The 19,307-nt window shown below is 44.0% G+C and overlaps 1 protein-coding gene across 2 annotated transcripts; it reads left to right on the top strand.

Annotated features, from left to right (window-relative positions):
• Nucleotides 1–788: 788 nt before the first annotated feature.
• LOC109899650 (leucine-rich repeat-containing protein 73) lies at nucleotides 789–18,706 on the top strand. 2 transcript variants are annotated; one of them, XM_020495072.2, is made up of 6 exons: nucleotides 789–1,866; nucleotides 2,200–2,360; nucleotides 2,831–2,953; nucleotides 7,613–7,713; nucleotides 17,739–17,937; nucleotides 18,293–18,706. In XM_020495072.2, exons 1-6 carry the CDS (start codon nucleotides 1,562–1,564, stop codon nucleotides 18,361–18,363), a joined length of 960 nt encoding a protein of 319 aa, XP_020350661.1. In that variant the 5' UTR covers nucleotides 789–1,561; the 3' UTR covers nucleotides 18,364–18,706. The 2 variants fall into 2 exon arrangements, with proteins under 2 accessions (XP_020350661.1, XP_020350660.1); XM_020495071.2 differs by having other exon boundaries at nucleotides 808–1,866; nucleotides 2,819–2,953.
• Nucleotides 18,707–19,307: the final 601 nt, after the last annotated feature.

Below are 19,307 nucleotides of genomic sequence, written 5' to 3'. Positions count from 1 at the left end.
GACTGGCACGCCCGTTCCCCAGACCTGAATCCAATTGAGCACATCTGGGACATCATGTCTCGCTCCATCCACCAACGCCACGTTGCACCACAGACTGTCCAGGAGTTGGCGGATGCTTTAGTCCAGGTCTGGGAGGAGATCCCTCAGGAGACCATACGCCACCTCATCAGGAGCATGCCCAGGTGTTGTAGGGAGGTCATACAGGCACGTGGAGGCCATACACACTACTGAGCCTCATTTTGACTTGTTTTAAGGACATTACATCAAAGTTGGATCAGCCTGTAGTGTGGTTTTCCACTTTAATTTTGAGTGTGACTCCAAATCCAGACCTCCATGGGTTGATAAATTTGATTTCCATTGATAATTTTTGTGTGATTTTGTTGTCAGCACATTCAACTATGTAAAGAAAAAAGTATTTAATAAGAATATTTAATTCATTCAGATCTAGGATGTGTTATTTTTGTGTTCCCTTTATTTTTTTTGAGCAGTGTATTATTTAAGGGGCCATCTTGTGTTTGACCCAGAGAACAGTACAATGTTACGGTTCTCATGAGTTTATTATAGGCCTATTGAGGTACTTTTACTGCTAAAGTAAAAACACAATGTAGTGTAATAATTCTGGTAATATTTCAAAACTTTTTAATTGGGAAAAGTTTTATAACATGCCTATCTATTTGGTGATCATGTTACATTATGCACTAATTTGAGGAAATCCAATGTAAAGACCAAGGGCTATGGGTGTGGTACAGACAGCCAGGTGATGTATTTGGGCAGGGCAGACCAGCACAGCACGTGATCAATAGCAATAGCCATACTATATTGAGAACACGGCCATCTTTTGCCCTCGACTTGCATTTTTCCTTCTGGAGAAACATTTGCTCAGCCCTGCAATATTTCCCGAGGTCACTGCAGCCACACAGACGCTTCGGGGAGGAGGGTGCGCGCACGCGCCCTGAATGAGGAAGACTGCATTAGTATAGTAAGCTAATTGAGAACAGCATGTGACAGTCACTATTGCAATGCCGTTTCTGATGACACGGAGAAGTGTGTGCATAACCGATAACTGCAACCGTGGCAAACAAACGATCGCCTTCGCGTCGGCGCTATAAACCGAAGCTCTAAACATGACAGGAACGCAAACCGTTTGTTATGCATGAGGACCTGGAAAACGGCACATTATATTTTCTTTGAACGTGTCTAGTATGTACGGACGAATGTATCAATCCATGGCCTGCGGGGTACAGAAGAAGAATCGCTAAGTATTTAGCTACATTGTAGCAGTAGGTTATGATGTCAGGGCTTGAAACAGCGCATGGGGTTTATGATCGATTTAACTTCAGAAAACCCACCTTGCGTGCTTTTCCCCTATCCGTAGCCGAATAAGAAATGCTCAATTAAACCAGCTGCAACACTTGGGAGGCTTGCAGATTTGTGGTAAATATCGTATATCCTAAATAGTAGCATATTGACTTTGAGATGTCATTTAACAGCCCACCAACGTCGGATAGTTGTATGCCTATGCTTAAAATGCCCGTATTTCTTAGCTGGGCACAAACCTCGAATGTCATGTAGCCTAGTAGACACATTTACCAAAATGCTACCAGGTTCTATTCAAATAACGGGAGAGACACTGTCGGGAGCTGAGATCAAGGATATTTGTGACAGCCTGAAAGAGAACAGTGTGAGGCTTCTGTCAATCAGGGGATGTCAGCTTTCAGACCGAGACTTTGGACGGGTGTGTCGTGGTGTGGCGGAGTCCCACTCACTGGCGCAACTCAACATGAACCTCGGTGTGGTCTCCACCATCAACCGAACCAAGCATCTCGCAGATGCACTCAAGACAAACAGATCGATCCAGACCCTTTTGTAAGTAGCCTAGTAGATCACAATGAATAAGGTGTGTCGGTCTGACTGATTGATTGGCTGATGTTAGAGGTTGATATGGCTACTGTAGTCTATTAACTAATTGTAATCAGTATGGGTGCCTCCATTTGTGATCCAGTAAAAGCTGTCCAAGGCAGTAAATGGGGGACCTGACCCCAATTACCATGATTATGCACATGAGCATGAACTCAAGTTGATGTCAATTTGATGCTTTATCCAGATTGAAAGGTGAATTAATTGGCTGGTCTTCATTGGAGCTGTTGTATTGACTGATATTCTGCATTTCTCTCTCCTCCCATCTATCCTATGCCACAGTCTCCATGGAAGCCCCCTCCTAGATGCAGGATTGGTCACCCTCAACACTGCATTGTCCACTCACCCTTCACTGGTGTCTCTGGACCTGGGGGACTGTATGCTGGGGGATGAGGCACTGCGGCTTATCTGTGCCATGCTGCCTCCGGATGGGGCCAAGTCAGGTACAGCCACTCCACACTGCTCTCACTGTTACTGGGCTGTCAGACTCTGAACCTGGCCTGCTCGGGGACAGTGGTTGGAAACAATAGGTTAGTGTAGAAGTCCTCTCTAAGTGCGTGTGTGGGTTAACACTTTTTTTGATTATAGAAAATACAGTCCAGACAAATGTACATCTCATAAAGGGCTTATAGAACATTCATAGATGTTATTGGACACGACATAGATCTGTCACAATTATCTTTTGCCGTCCTTTATGTAGCATGACATTTGCTTATGAGTGATTTCTGAAGCATCTATATAGGCCTTATAAAGGATTTTATGAAGGCATTATGTGTTAAACGTTGTAGTGTTTACAATTAGACTCAAGTTACACGATAAGGTAGTGTAATACATATAATATATGGTTATATTTTCGGCTCTGCCTATACTCAGTTGATGGTCATTTGATGGTGATGGACAGCCTGTCCCACAGGGCTTAGAGAGCTGACTCTTAGTGCGAACCCCAGCATCACAACCAAGGGATGGGCCCGCCTGGCCATCGCTGTGGCCCACAGCTCCCAGCTCCGAGTCCTCAACTTGGACTACAACCCCCTGGGTAAGATCCAATCACCAGGATACAAAACCAATTACTGTACTTTATATCGGTGAGTTTCTTAATATGGAATCAGCTCAAAAGGAATCAGATTCTTATTGACATAAAAAGATTTGCATCTCAGTTAACTTTGGATAATCAATATGAACTTCAAGCATTGGGAAAAATAACTTTTGTGTCATGTGTTATGTGTTATGGGACTTTTTCAGAGGTGAAACACTCCTGAGATACCAAAGACGTCCATTTTATGGGCCAGTTGCCTACTGCATTACTATTTTTTATTTTATTTATTCAGGTGCGTCTCCATGACAACCCCCTGGCTGCTTGCACTACAGAGAAATAGAAAGCAGGTCGTTTTAGGAACATAGTGTTTACAAAGGCAGCCCAATTCTGATTTGATTGGTCAAAAGACCAATTAGTGGAAAAAAAGATCAGAATTGGGCTGCCTGTGTGAACGCAGTCATGTTGTCCCCATTTAAGTTTAGATTGAATTTTAGAGGGCACACTTGATACAGAATTATACGTCTATGGTCATTTTGGAGCAAGTATACAGGGTAAAACGTTCAGATTTCATCCATCTGAAATATGGGTTGTCAATGACATTCCTAATTACTGGGGGGTAGCCCCGCACTCAAAATCCGAGTTTGGCTACTACCAACCCAACACCTTAGCTGTTAAGCCATGAGATGCGAATCCCTCTACGATGTCGCTAGGTGTTGGTTTAAGGTGGTTACAGTACCCCCTTTCTTCAGGAGAGCGTGTCCCTACTATTTTCTATACCGAGTCCCTCACGGGCACCATTTGATATATTGTAATAAACAATGAACTGATCTTAAATACATCTAAAACCAAAAGCATTATGTATTTGGTTCAAAACATTCTCCTAGAGCTAAACATCAACTGGAATTGTGCACAAAGGATGTGACCATTGAACACTTTGAAGAAGCATAACTAGGAGTAACAGGATGGTCAGTATCATGGTCAAGTCATATTGACGACGATGGGGAGAGGTTCTGTATGTGTTGATGTCTTGCAGTAGCTAGCTCGCTAAATCGTCCCTTTCCTTAGCCATGGATGGAAATGGGGATTTGGACTTTGTTGCCCATGCAAGGAAGTTTGGCTAGCAAGCACTGTAGCTCGGCAGCCTTGGACAACACAAGCTGAAAGCGTACTGTATGACAGAGCCATAGACCGTTTTGCCAACATGAAAGAGAGCGTTCAACTAGACTACAAGTAGGTGTCAACGTTTTTTGTTATACTTGCGCATGCACACAGATGGAAATCATTAGCATGGACAGCCACATGATATTTAGCAACATTTATTGGACAAAATAGTATTTGGCATGGGTGCAACTTTCACTAGGGACGGGGGGGGGGACATGTCCCCCACAAAATTATTAAATACAATTTTTGTCCCTCCCAGTTTTCTAATTGAAATGTAATACAAAACGAGGCAATGGTGTGCTTTAGGACCATGTGAAGGCCTCCGAACGGTCGGTTAGGCTGTTTGGAGCGTTTATCCAACTAGAATAAATGAGAAAAAAATAGTTATGCCCCCCCCCCATCCACTTCTAAAACCAAAGTTGCGCCCCTGTTTTTTTGGTATCTTTAAGTTTGTTTTCAGTGTATTAAACTAAACATTTATAACCTTGTTGATTTGATGTTTAAATGGTGCTGGAATAGCGGAGGCAGTGCTCTTGTTGTCTTTGTGCTGACTTGCGGTAACTCTGTGGTTCTAAATCAGTAGTTGATTGGTAAACTGTCAAACATTAACATGCTTGACAATGCTGCAGGTTTGTTACATTAAATATTTTCTATTTTGTGGACTTCACCGGACAGATGTTTCTCTCCGGTTTTGTCACTGTTTTCTTTTTGTTGTCACTGCCTTATTGTACATCACGGTGGTGTATGAACGAATAGGTTATAGAGCAAACAGCACAATTATTACAACAAAGGTTGTAAAATAGCTTTTTTACCCAGTGATTTTACCCGCGCACTGCTTCTGCTGGTAATATGGTCATGTGCAGCAAAGAAAGACCTAGCAAAGCTTCAGCAGGCTCAAAACAAAGCAGCACACCTTGCCCTTAACTACACACACACACAACTAACATCAACAACATGCATGATAGTCTTTCTTGGTTTAGGAGAAATGTACTCTTTTTAACTTCTTATGGCTGGGGGCAGTATTGAGTAGCTTGGATGAATAAGGTGCCCTGAGTAAACTGCCTGCTACTCAGTCCCAGTTGCTAATATATGCTTATTGTTTGGATTGAAAACACTCTGAAGTTTCTTAAACAGTTTGAATGATGTCTGTGAGTATAACAGAACTCATATGGCAGGCAAAAACCGGAGAAAAAAATCCAACCAGGAAGTGGGAAATCTGAGTTTGGTCATTTTTTAACTCATTCCCTATTGAAGATACAGTTGGATATTGGTGATGTTGCACTTCCTAAAGCTTCCACTAGATGTCAACAGTCTTTAGAACCTGGTTTGATTTTTCTACTGTGAAGTGGGGCCGAATGAGAGGGGAATGAGTCAGAGGTCTGGCAGAATGCCTTGAGCTCGTGACGCTTGTTTACTTGAGAGCGAGCTCTGTTCCATCGCAATTCTACAGACAAAGGAATTCTCCGGTTGGAACATTATTGAAGATTTACGTTTTAAACATCCTAAAGATTGATTCTATACATCGTTTGACATGTTTCTACGGACTGTAACGGAACTCTTTGACATTTAGTCTGCTCCTAGTGAACGCGCTTCGTGAGTTTGTTTTTGTTTACAAAATGTGCTAACAAAAGTAGCTGTTTGGACATAAATGGACATTATCGAACAAAACAAACATTTATTGTGGAACTGGGATTCCTAGGAGTGCATTCTGATGAAGATCATCAAATGTAAGTGAATATTCCTAATGTTATTTCTGACTTCTGTTGACTGCACAATATAGCGGATATCTTTTTGGTTTGTTTGGTCTCATGGTTTGCTTTTTCCGTAAAGCTTTTTTGAAATCTGACTCAGCAGTTGTATTAAGGAGAAGTGTATCTAAAGTTCCACGTATCACACTTGTATTTTCATCATCATGAGTATTTCTGTAAATTTATGTGGCTCTCTGCAAAATCACCAGATGTTTTTGGAACTACTGAACATAACGCGCCAATGTATACTGATATGTTTTGATATAAATATCGAACAAAACATACATGTATTGTGTAACATGAAGTCCTATGAGTGTCATATGATGAAGATCGTCAAAGGTTATTGATTCATTTTATCTTTTTGTGCTTTTTGTGACTCCTCTCTTTGGCTGGAAAAATGCCTGTGTTTTTCTGTGACTTGGCTCTGACCTAACATAATCGTTTGTGGTGCTTTCACCGTAAAGCGTATTTGAAATCTGACACTGTGGTGGGATTAACAAGAAGTGTATCTTTAAAATGGTGTGAAATACTTGTATGTCTGAGCGCCCTGCACTTTCACTGGCTGTTGTCATATCGATCCCGTTAGCGGGATCTCAGCCCTAAGAAGTTTTAAGAAACATTTTGTGTTGAAAATGCCTAACCACTTGTATAATCTATTTGCATACACTTCAAACAGATTTACATACCCCACCAGACATGCCACTATGGGGTTATTTTACGGTACCCAAACCAAAAACATATTTAATGTGTCACTCAGTTATGTATAGAGCCATGTCATCCTGGAATGGTCTGCCACCAGAGTATACTCAGGCAAAAAGCAAGTTTAGCTTAAAGTATGTATGTATGTATGTATGTATGTATACTGTGTTTTAGTCAATGCCACTCTGACATTGCCCGTCCTAATATTTACAGTACCAGTCAAAAGTTTGGACAAACCTACTCATTCAAGGGCTTTTCTTTATTTTGACTATTTTCTACATTGTAGAATAATACTGAAAACATAAACTATTAAATAACACATATGGAATCATGTAGTAACCAAAAAAGTGTAAAAACAAATCAAAATATATTTCACATTTGAGATTCTTCAAAGTAGCAACCCTTTGCCTTGAGTGTGCAAAGCGGTCATCTTGGCATTCTCTCAACCAGCTTCATGATGTAGTCACCTGGAATGCATTTCAAATTAAAAGGTGAGCCTTGTTAAGTTCATTTGTGTAATTTCTTTCCTCAATGCGTTTGAGCCAATGTTTTTATTTTGAATTAAATGTAATATCTTATGTTGTTCTTGTCTATTTATCATGTATTTTTGTGTTTTATGTGGACCCCAGGAAGATTAGCTGATGCATGGGTATCCTAATAAACTAATCGAAACCATCCCACTTCTGACACCAATATACGGGACTCGAACCCGGCTCTAGCTACTGTCAACCCAACACCTTAGCCATTACGCCAAGATATCCAAACCCCTTCATGAGGTCGCTAGGTGTTGAGTTATGGTTGCTACAATAGGTATCATGTTGAAATGACGTGCATATGCCTGGTGAAAGTGAAAGCCGAAACATAGTGTATACTTTATCAGCTTCATCCTTTAGGAATAAATGAACTGATTATGCAATTACTAATCTGTGTCCGGTCCAAATCTGTCGTTCGGGGTTAATGACAACAAACATATCAATCAGCTTTCTGCAATGCTCAATTGACAGACTCACCTTCTGAACTCACTCATGTTTTGGTTGTGTTGGGGTTCCAGGGGACCAGATTGCAGGTATGCTAGCAGTGGCTGTGGCGTCCAGCAGAACTCTGGAGGTGTTGGATCTGGAGGGAACAGGACTCTCAAATCAGTCAGCACAGGTCTGTAACATCATCAACATCACCACCACCAGAGCAACGTCATCAGCACCACAGAGTGTGAAAAACATTTTACAAAGACAGTGAGAAGACATCTGATGTAGTTTCATTATGAGTTAAAACTCATTCTATTGGGGGAGGTACACTCTTTTTTTTTCTCACTATAAATGATCTAGCTTACGTTCCTCATTACCTAATTAATGTTCAATGACCCTTAAATGTGGCGCCAATTTCCAGCAATACTCATGCCAATCATCAGTTAAAAGATATCGTTTTTGATGGACTTTAATTTATTTTCAGAAATGTTAAGCAGTTAGCTTTTTACCTACCTTCTTATAATCCCTTTAAAAAATGACCTTTTAATGTGAACATTTACATTTTGCCATCCCACTTATTTTGTAGATTTAACTGAGTTACATCCACTAATTGAGGCCGCTGCATATTAAATCACCCAATTGAACAGTCGTCATAGCAGAGACCTCTTCTTATGTTGGTCTAATTTTGAAGTCAGTCCACTTTCTACGGAGATGAAGCTCATTGGATGAGAAAGCCAGAGGTCCCTCCCCTCCAACCTGCACCTCCAATGGGTTTTGAGAAGGAGGCGAGGAGAGAGGACGTGAGGAGTATGCAATCAAGATTTGCCCCATGTCTCCCTCTCACATTCTCACTGTTATTGACCCATGACCCTGAATCTCATTTGCAGTGAAGGTGTGCTTACTCCCAGCTGTGGGAAGATACTCTTCTCCCACAAAGCACTTCACCAGCTGTGGCCTATTGAAAAGTGCTCAAGGCTTACGTACGTTTAGTGCTATCTGGAATCTTTGGGACGTCCCTACCCTAAACCCTAACCATTTTACTTTTCAACTTCGATGGTGTAGGGAAATCCCAAGGATCTCGGATAGCAAGTACCCTTACGGACAACTTATCCATTTCACAACGTTTAATTCGTTTTCTACCTAGTCCCTCTCCAGTTTAAAGCTAGCTGATTTATAAAGAGACTGGCTTTACATGTAAATCCACACTAAGAAAAGACATTTGTGCACAGCTTTTTAGACCGATTCTGTGTATCCGAGCAAATAAATTCATATACGTATTGACATTGAAGCAGTGACGGGCATGCAGGGTGGTGAGGGCGGGCAGGCAGGGTAGTGAGGGCGGGCAGGCAGGGTAGTGAGGGCGGGCAGGCAGGGTAGTGAGGGCGGGCAGGCAGGGTAGTGAAGTGAGGGCGGGCAGGCAGGGTAGTGAGGGCGGGCAGGCAGGGTAGTGAGGGCGGGCAGGCAGGGTAGTGAGGGCGGGCAGGCAGGGTAGTGAGGGCGGGCAGGCAGGGTAGTGAGGGCGGGCAGGCAGGGTAGTGAGGGCGGGCAGGCAGGGTAGTGAGGGCGGGCAGGCAGGGTAGTGAGGGCGGGCAGGCAGGGTAGTGAGGGCGGGCAGGCAGGGTAGTGAGGGCGGGCAGGCAGGGTAGTGAGGGCGGGCAGGCAGGGTAGTGAGGGCGGGCAGGCAGGGTAGTGAGGGCGGGCAGGCAGGGTAGTGAGGGCGGGCAGGCAGGGTAGTGAGGGCGGGCAGGCAGGGTAGTGAGGGCGGGCAGGCAGGGTAGTGAGGGCGGGCAGTGCTTACTCTGTGATCATCTAATAAAAAAAAAAGCTGTTTTGTTTCTCCTTTATTTAACCAGGCAAGTCAGTTAAGAACAAATTCTTATTTTCAATGAGGGCCTAGGAACTGCCTTGTTCAGGGGCAGAACGACAGATATCTTATCACAGCTCGGGGATTCGATCTTGCAACCTTTCGCTCTAACGCTCTAACCACTAGGCTACCTACCACCCAATGAAAAGCCAAATGGAAAAATACGATCTTTTTTTGTTTGTTATCATGATTTTTTTCAATGATTCTGGTGGTTTTTATGCTCAAAATGTCAGGAAAGGCACCAGGGTATTCATGCCTTCCTTTCCAGCCATTCAAATAGTTTACGCCACAGCTGTTCCTGACTCCAGTCACCGTTAATGGATAGGGTCAGCACACTGCTTTACCTAGCTTGAAGTAGCTTAACTCTTCGAACACACCGACAGCATTATGACATTTTGGTGCACCAGAATTGCATTAATTTCCAATGAAACACTGCGTTTGCCTTGCAGAGGCAGTTACAGTGTTTTCAGTGTGGTCCAGCGGCATACTATTTTGTGCAATGACACTGTCAGTGTGTTCGAAGCACAATTTGTTGCATTGAGACGATTTCATATTTTGCGTATTGCCATGTTGTGTGGGTATCGCCTAACGCATTGATCACACTGACAGCGTCATTGCTCAAAAAGGTACGCAGCATCATTTGGATATGTATGCAACAAAAGTTCAACATTCACCTTCTGTTACCATTTCTGCCAAGCCGTCTATGCACACAGTTTGACGCATATGTTCGATAAATCCAACCTATGCACCACACCGAACGCCCTGCCTCCGCAATGCTGCAAGGCAAACGCAGCGTTTCATTGGAAATTAATGTCATTCTGGTGTACCAAAATGCCATGACGCAGTTTGTGTGTAAAAAGCGTATGCTGTGCACATTTGTGCGTGTCTACAAAGTTTGGCGCTTGCATCCCTTGAACTGAACCAAACCGCTAGCTGGCTGGCAAAAACAACCTGAACACACGGTTTGGAGGGTTCGAAGAGTGGAACGTCTACTATAGTGAAAGTTAAGACCAGACAGAGGCAGTATTCAGGAGCTCTAGTGACAAAACGTGACATGACAGGCAACTCTGCTAGCTGTTGGGTAGGCAAACAGTGAGTACTGGACTGTCCACTTATCTGAAATGTCATTACCAATTAATACTTTTTACCCAGGCTTTTACACATCTGAGACATTTACTTTTGCATTGTGGATAATGGGAATTACTTCTTGTGTCAGTGTGAAAATGGAATGGGGATGCGTCTGCTTTGACTTCTACAATGCTGTCACTGAGAGGTTCACCAGACTAATGGACATAATTTATAAGTAAAGGTAGGCCAAAATGCATTTTCCTTTGCAATTTGTTGGTTATGTTACTGTTGAATCTCTTTGCGTCAGGTAGTCTAGTGGTTAAGAGTGTTGGGCCAGTAACCAGAAGGTTGCTGGTTAGAATTCCCGAGCCGACTGGGTGAAAGAAATCTGCCAATATGCCCTTGAGCAAGGTACTTAACCCTAATTACGCCTTCTATAAGTCGCTATAGATAAGAGCTTCTGCTAAATGAAAAAAAGTTACAAAATGTACAATGCATTTAATTTATCAAGCTAAAATGGTTTTGTTGAGACTTTTTTTTATGTTTAGAACTGCATTTTTCAGCCATTTCGATTGTTAAGAACATTTTTGAAAAGTTTGGGGTCACTTAGGAATGGCCTTGTTTTTGAAAGAAAATCACTTTTTTTTGTCCATTAAAATAACATCAAATTGATCAGAAATACAGTGTAGACATTGTTAATGTTGTAAATGACTATTGTAGCTGGAAAAGGCAGATTTTAATGGAATATCTACATAAGGGTTCAGAGGACCATTTATCAACAATCATCACGCCTGTGTTACAATGGCACGTTGTGTTAGCTAATCCAAGTTTATTTTAAAGTCCATTTTAAAAGGCTAATTGATCACTAGAAAACCCTTTTACAATTGTTAGCACAGCTGAAAAACTGTTGTTCTGATTAAAGAAGCAATACAACTGGCCTTTAGACTAGTTGAGTATCTGGAGCATCAGCATTTGTGGGTTCGATTACAGGCTCAAAATGGCCAGAAACAAATAACTTTCTTCTGAAACTCGTCAGTCTATTCTTGTTCTGAGAAATAAGTAAGGCGCAGGACACAGAATTGAGTAAAATAACAAACTTTACTCGGGAAAATAATCAGGAAAAAATAAATCCACGCAGGGATCACAAACCCTAACACAAACCAGGAACAATCACGCACAAAACATAATGAGAACCAGAGGGTTAAATAGGGAAATAATAATAACTTAATGGGAACCAGGTGTGTACACTCAAGACATAACAAATGGAAAACATGGATTGGTAGAAGCTAGAAAGCCGGTGATGACGAGCGACGAACGCCACCAGAACAAGGAGAGGCACCAACTTCAGCGGAATTCGTGACAGTACACCCCGCGCGCCGACACCGGCCTCGGGGAGGATGAGGCGCAGGGCAATCTGGGTGGAGATGATGAAATTCCTGTAGTAAGGAAGGGTCCAGGATGTCCTCCACCAGGATGTCCTAACCTAGTACACACTGAAACGGAGACAGGTTAGTGGCGGAGGGAGTTTTGGGCCATCTCTGCCCAGGGGATGAAAGCCAACCACGCCCCCTGCCGGTCCTGGCAATAAGACAACAGAAACCTACCCACATCCTGGTTAACTCTCTCCACCTGCCCATTACTTTCGGGGTGAAACCCTGAGGTCAGGCTTACCGAGACCCCCAGACGTTCCATGAATGCCCTCCAGACCCTTGATGTGAACTGGGAACCGTAGTGCCGGAAGACGTGTGTAAACAGGGCCTCCACAGTCTGTAGGGCCGTAGGGAGACCGGGCAAAGGAATGAGATGGCAGGACTTAGAAAACCGATCCACAACAACCAGAATCGTGGTGTTTCCTTGTGACGGAGGGAGATCCATCACGAAATCCACAGATCGATGTGACCACGGCCGTTGTGGAACGGGTAGGGGTTGTAATTTCCCTCTGGGGAGGTGTCTAGGTGCCTTGCACTGGGCGCAGACCGAGCAAGAGGAAACATACACCCTCACGTCCTCCGCTAAAGTCGGCCACCAGTACTTCCCGCTAAGACAGCTCACTGTCCGACCGATGCCAGGATGACCAGAGGAAGGTGACGTATGAGCCCAACAGATCAATCGATCACGGACATCAGACGGAACGTACTTACGTCCAACTGGACACTAGGTGGGAGTGGGCTCCGCACGTAACGCCCGCTCGATGTCCGCGTCAACCTCCCATACCACTGATGCCATCAGGCAAGAAGCCGGAAGTATGGGAGTGGGATCTGTGGACCGCGCCTCTGTGTCATACATCCGAGACAGTGCGTCTGCCTTAGCGTTCTGGGAACACAAAATGGGTAAAAAAAACATGGCCCACCTTGCCTGGCGAGGATTCATTCTCCTCGCCGCACGGATGTACTCCAGATTGCGGTGGTCAGTCCAAATGAGAAAAGGGTGTTTATCTCCCTCAAGCCAATGCTTTCAGAGCCCCGACAACAGCCAACAGCTCCCGGTCCCCCACATCATAGTTACGCTCCGCCGGGCTGAGCTTCTTCGAAAAGAACGCACAGGGGTGGAGTTTTTGTGGCGTACCCGAGCGCTGAGACAGCACAGCTCCTATCCCAGCCTCGGACGTGTCCACCTCTACTATGAACGCTAAGGAGGGATCAGGATGAGCCAACACAGGAGCTGAGGTAAACAGAGACTTCAGGCGACCAAAAGCCCCGTCCGCCCCAGCTGACCACTGCAGTCGCACCGGTCCCCCCTTCAGCAAAGAGGTAATGGGATCCGCTACCTGACCAAAGCCCCGGATAAACCTCCGGTAGTAGTTGGCAAACCCTAAGAACCGCTGCATGTCTGTACTGTTTTGCTGCCTTGTCTGGCAGCAAAACAGTACATTGCCTCATTTACTGCCTTTAATTTAAAAAAACAAAGCTGATATGGCTATCTTGCTTAAACAAATATGATTTCTACTGACAATTGATATGTACAAGCTATGGCACAAGCATTGGCTGCACTCAAAATAACATCTGCTAACCATGTGGATGTAACCAATAAAATTGGATTTGATGTGGCATAAAGGGACGACTAGCAGATAAGAGGCAATCCGTCATTTTCAATTAAGACAATGAGCGAGCTCGGACGGACGTAGTCAATGTAACTATTTGTTCAGCCATTTTGAAATGTACAGCAACAGAATTCATAACATGGGCCATTCTTACAGTATTCTCCCTTTTCACCAAGTCAGAACAGTAGGATAAATAAAGGGGGCATATAAGCAGACCAATGAAAGCTCTTACAATATTCAATGTTTAAAACAGGCTATAAGTTACATGTGCACCATCAAATCAAATTTTATTTGTCACATACACATGGTTAGCAGATGTTAGTGCGAGTGTAGCGAAATGCTTGTGCTTCTAGTTCCGACGATGCAGTAATAACCAACAAGTAATCTAGCTAACAATTCCAAAACTACTACCTTATAGACACAAGTGTAAGGGGATAAAGAATATGTACATAAGATATATGAATGAGTGATGGTACAGAGCGGCATAGGCAAGATACAGTAGATGGTATTGAGTGCAGTATATAAATATGAGATGAGTATGTAAACAAAGTGGCATAGTTAGTGGCTAGTGATACATGTATTACATAAAGATGCAGTAGATGATATAGAGTACAGTATATACGTATACATATGAGATGAATAATGTAGGGTATGTAAACATTATAATAGGTAGCATTGTTTAAAGTGGCTAGTGATATATTTTACATTTCCCATCAATTCCCATTATTAAAGTGGCTGGAGTTGAGTCAGTGTGTTGGCAGCAGCCACTCAATGTTAGTGGTGGCTGTTTAACAGTCTGATGGACTTGAGATAGAAGCTGTTTTTCAGTCTCTCAGTCCCAGCTTTGATGCACCTGTAATGACCTCGCCTTCTGGATGATAGCGGGGTGAACAGGCAGTGGCTCGGGTGGTTGTTGTCCTTGATGATCTTTATGGCCTTCCTGTGACATCGGGTGGTGTAGGTGTCCTGAAGGGCAGGTAGTTTGCCCCCGGTGATGCGTTGTGCAGACCTCACTACCCTCTGGAGAGCCTTACGGTTGTGGGCGGAGCAGTTGCCGTACCAGGCGGTGATACAGCCCGACAGGATGCTCTCGATTGTGCATCTGTAGAAGTTTGTGAGTGCTTTTGGTGACAAGACAAATTTCTTCAGCCTCCTGAGGTTGAAGAGGCGCTGCTGCGCCTTCTTCACGATGCTGTCTGTGTGGGTGGACCAATTCAGTTTGTCTGTGATGTGTACGCCGAGGAACTTAAAACTTACTACCCTCTCCACTACTGTTCCATCTGTTCCATGTGGATAGGGAGGTGTTCCCTCTGCTGTTTCCTGAAGTCCACAATCATCTCCTTAGTTTTGTTGACGTTGAGTGTGAGGTTATTTTCCTGACACCACACTACGAGGGCCCTCACCTCCTCCCTGTAGGCCGTCTCGTCGTTGTTGGTAATCAAGCCTACCACTGTTGTGTCGTCCGCAAACTTGATGATAGAGTTGGAGGCGTGCGTGGACACGCAGTCGTGGGTGAACAGGGAGTACAGGAGAGGGCTCAGAACGCACCCTTGTGGGGCCCCAGTGTTGAGGATCAGCGGGGTGGAGATGTTGTTGCCTACCCTCACCACCTGGGGGCGGCCCGTCAGGAAGTCCAGTACCCAGTTGCACAGGGCGGGGTCGAGACCCAGGGTCTCGAGCTTGATGACGAGCTTGGATGGCACTATGGTGTTAAATGCCGAGCTGTAGTCGATGAACAGCATTCTCACATAGGTATTCCTCTTGTCCAGATGGGTTAGGGCAGTGTGCAGTGTGGTTGAGATTGCATCGTCTGTGGACCTATTTGGGCGGTAAGCAAATTGGAGTGGGTCTAGGGTGTCAGGTAGGGTGGAGGTGATATGGTCCTTGACTAGTCTCTCAAAGCACTTCATGATGACGGAAGTGGGTAGTCGTTTAGCTCAGTTACCTTAGCTTTCTTGGGAACAGGAACAATGGTGGCCCTCTTGAAGCATGTGGGAACAACAGACTGGGATAGGGATTGATTGAATATGTCCGTAAACACACCAGCCAGCTGGTCTGCGCATGCTCTGAGGGCGCGGCTGGGGATTCCGTCTGGGCCTGCAGCCTTGCCACGTTTAAATGTTTTCCTCACGTCGGCTGCAGTGAAGGAGAGTCCGCATGTTTTAGTTGCGGGCCGTGTCAGTGGCACTGTATTGTTCTCAAAGCGGGCAAAAAAGTTATTTAGTCTGCCTGGGAGCAAGACATCCTGGTCCGTGACGGTGCTGGTTTTCTTTTTGTAATCCGTGATTGACTGTAGACCCTGCCACATACCTCTTGTGTCTGAGCCGTTGAATTGAGATTCTACTTTGTCTCTATACTGACGCTTAGCTTGTTTGATTGCCTTGCGGAGGTAGGCTAAGTTAGGGTCCCTTTCCCCCTCATATTATTAGGGTGAGGCACATGGGCCAGTAACAGCTTACTACACAACATACACATAGTATTACTTTCTTAGCTACAGTATACATATCTCCCTGGCATATTACACCATTATGCAGCAGCATACAATACATTTTTGGACTCAACTTGTTATGCTGTGCTCACTTGTGGCACGGCGGTCCTTCATGGGCTAATTTTGTCATCGAAGTCTGGCATTCTCTTTTTGGTGCTTTCAAGACAACTGGGAACTGAAAAAAAAACAAGGTTGATTCATGGCGTCAGTGATCTTCATGTCGGAGCTCTAGAAAGAGACCCGAGTTCCCGACTTAGGAGTTAGATGACTGTTCAAAATATATTTTCCCAGTCGGAGCTAGAGTTTCCAGTTGTCTTGAACGTCTGAGATTTCACATTTCCTTAGTTTCCAGTTGTTTTGAACACGGTAGAAGTCATGCCGGATTGACAGCATGGCCAATGTATTCAACCTTTTCTGTCACGTGGTGTTGAATGTTTGTCCTTTTAAGAGACCCTTAAACCAAGACTTTTTAAAACACCCACTCCACTGAATAGCAGACTAGTGATTGCTTTGCAATGCTTGCAGTTAGCCACTGATTCCTTCCAAACCACTCTTGGTGAATTTTCGATTACCAACTTTTGTAATGTTCTTGTACAATGGCCGATGAGCACAGATACGTTTTATCTATAATTTCTATTCATAATTTCTCTTCATATGACAAAGATTGAAAAGGATTTGCCAGTAGATTGTCGACTTGATTCATGACGACAATCAAAGCTCATGTAGATATGAAATTACGTCAAATCACGTTATCTGTGGCCAATGACCTTGAACCTTCTTGGATGGCCACTTCTAATGTCACTCAAGACCCTTGGGTGCTACCATTGAATTTTTTTTTACCTATACCCGTAGATTTTATGGTGCAGTAGTCTCATTACCAACCCCTACGCTCCGTATTTTCGGCTGGCTGCCACACCTCCACAGAAAGGAGCTAAGCTGAGCTGAAACACCTGTATTTTTGGCTGGCTGCCCCACCTCCACAGAAAGCACTAGCTAAGCTGAAACACCTGTATTTTTGGCTGGCTGCCCCACCACTACAGAAAGCACTAGCTAAGCTGAAACACCTGTATTTTTGGCTGGCTGCCCCACCTCCACAGAAAGCACTAGCTAAGCTGAAACACCTGTATTTTTGGAGCTGCCTTAAGAAAGCAAGAAAGAGACCATGTTTGTATGCGGCTTAATTTTGACATCGTTTGGAAACTGATATGTGACATGTATTAATGCCAAAATAACATTTACCTACCCTGCATGACGTGTCGCCACTGGCCACCAATCAGTTGTAACTGTGGATGCTACATTGATGTACTATATGGCTGAGTTGAGCAGTGTCATTTTGTCAGATTTGCAATATGCTGTCATAGCTTGTTTATTTTGGCTACATTGGCATTTACATTTGGTTAAAATTGTTTGTCAATTTCGGGTTAATAGCCTATGCCACTGGTTGTTGAAGCCCATGTTCACCATACAACGGAGCTCCATCAAGGTTTATTTGTGAGTACATTTTGCTTTGTTAATAGTCAGTGCTTACCTCGCCACCGACCCACCTCACTTCACTGGATTGAAGTGACTTGTTACGTGCTGAAGTAATTCAAGAAAAACAAACCACTTAAATGTAAGTTCATAACCTGGAATATCATTCCCCACTGGCAAACAGAACTACCTACACCTACAAACCCATCAGGTTTTCTTATCAACCCCCTACTGTAGCCTGTCTGTGCTTCATGACAGAATCTCCCTCCCCTGTACCTTCAGGTCTTCCTCGAAATGGTGGAGAACTACCCCACCTGTCTGCGCATGCTGGTCCTGGCTGAGAACGCCATCAGCCCCGAGCTGCAGCAGCAGATTTCCGACCTGCTCTCCGAGGGAGAGGAGGACGACGACAAGGAGGGCGAGGCACGAGGCAGCGCTGCCATCCCCACCAGGGAGAAAACGGCTTGGATCCCCCACAGCAGTAAGGGCTGACCTGGCCAACCAAAATGCTCTCCTTCCCTGTCTCATCTTAGTCATATTCTAGACAGGACAGTTCCACTGTGGCGCTCTGTTCTGGAGTCTTGCAGATTTATAAAGAAATAATTTAGTATAATAAGCGTCTGTAAACCTGAAACATCGGTGTAGGTGATGACCTCAAAATTATGACTCAATCAATCTGTAGAATGAGGCGTGGTCAGATCTGTGTGTGCTTTGGCCAACTTGCTCGTTGTCATCCCTTACAAGGACAAAGGAGTTGGCTAAAGCACGAACAGAGCTAGCAACCAGGCTAGTTGTAGAAGTCCTAAACTCGTTTTCGTTGTCTCTGCCCTTTGCAGACTCCCACCCCCAGATGGTCCTGCTGACGTCAGGTCTAGGTGAGAGCCTACTGGCTGAGACTGAGATGTGATTCCACAGCCTTCCTACCTTTTTTTTGTACCTCTTTCTTTCTGCTAGTAGGTACGCAATAGAGTTGCAGCATCACCTGGTAGTGTGCAATCAATCACACTTTTTGCATGACCTGTAGCAACAGAATACGTTTTGGAGCAGGCACAAAATCCTTCACACACACACACACACACACACACCAAGTGTCTTATAGGGAATTATTTATTTTAATTATGTACAGTCTATTTACAGTTCCTATTTAAAGGTTTATGTAAGCAATGAAAGTCTGTTGATAGATCGACTAGATAGGATTGTTGTGATGGTCTGATGTGATGTCAGAATAAATCTGTTTACAACTTCTTAAAGACATTTGGATTCTTAAGTTATTTCCTGATTGGAATAGCCTACTTATGAATGCAATTAACACATTGGCATGACAATTCCTGTATAGCACCGAACCGTAGCTCACTGAAAACAGTTTTTCCCTTTGACCTAAATGGCCTTTTCGCTATACGAATGCCTCCATATGAACACGATTTTGATATGGAATAGCCACAGGATGTTTCTGGGATCAGCACTTAAACGTCACATACAGAACATCGGAATTGAATGTAACGAGCATGAGAGCTTATATTGTAAATCAGCAAAAATCACACCATGACAATGCAGCAGTGTTATCATTCCTCGCCCCATATAATACATTGACCCCATCCTCATCATCCCCACAGCCAAAGTGGTGCTTACTAGGACAGCCATTATCCCCATCAAATCCCCTTGTTTGAGCCCCTTGTGCCTACATGTATTTCTAGCCTGGCCCATATCGTTATGATATTCGAGGTTTCTTGCAAACCTTCACATCAATACATCTTACGGTCTCTCTCCAGTGTGTTTGGTGACGTTATGGACATAGTACTAACTTTAACTACGTTATTATGACATTCTATAGGAGACTATCATTGATATATT

Source organism: Oncorhynchus kisutch, linkage group LG11 (assembly GCF_002021735.2).
Source record: "Oncorhynchus kisutch isolate 150728-3 linkage group LG11, Okis_V2, whole genome shotgun sequence".
Lineage (NCBI taxonomy): Eukaryota > Metazoa > Chordata > Actinopteri > Salmoniformes > Salmonidae > Oncorhynchus > Oncorhynchus kisutch.
The sequence above is the reverse complement of the archived record's forward strand: the minus strand, read 5'-3'. Positions and strand labels throughout refer to the sequence as shown.

What these genes read in the sequence shown, in the direction of transcription:
- LOC109899650 (XM_020495071.2), top strand. Translation starts at nt 1,562, where the DNA reads ATGTCATGTAGCCTAGTAGACACATTTACCAAAATGCTACCAGGTTCT. An exon ending in CTTGGACTACAACCCCCTGG is followed by an intron (nt 2,954 to 7,612) that starts GTAAGATCCAAT and finishes TTGGGGTTCCAG; the next exon opens with GGGACCAGATTGCAGGTATG. An exon ending in GGCTTGGATCCCCCACAGCA is followed by an intron (nt 17,938 to 18,292) that starts GTAAGGGCTGAC and finishes TGCCCTTTGCAG; the next exon opens with ACTCCCACCCCCAGATGGTC.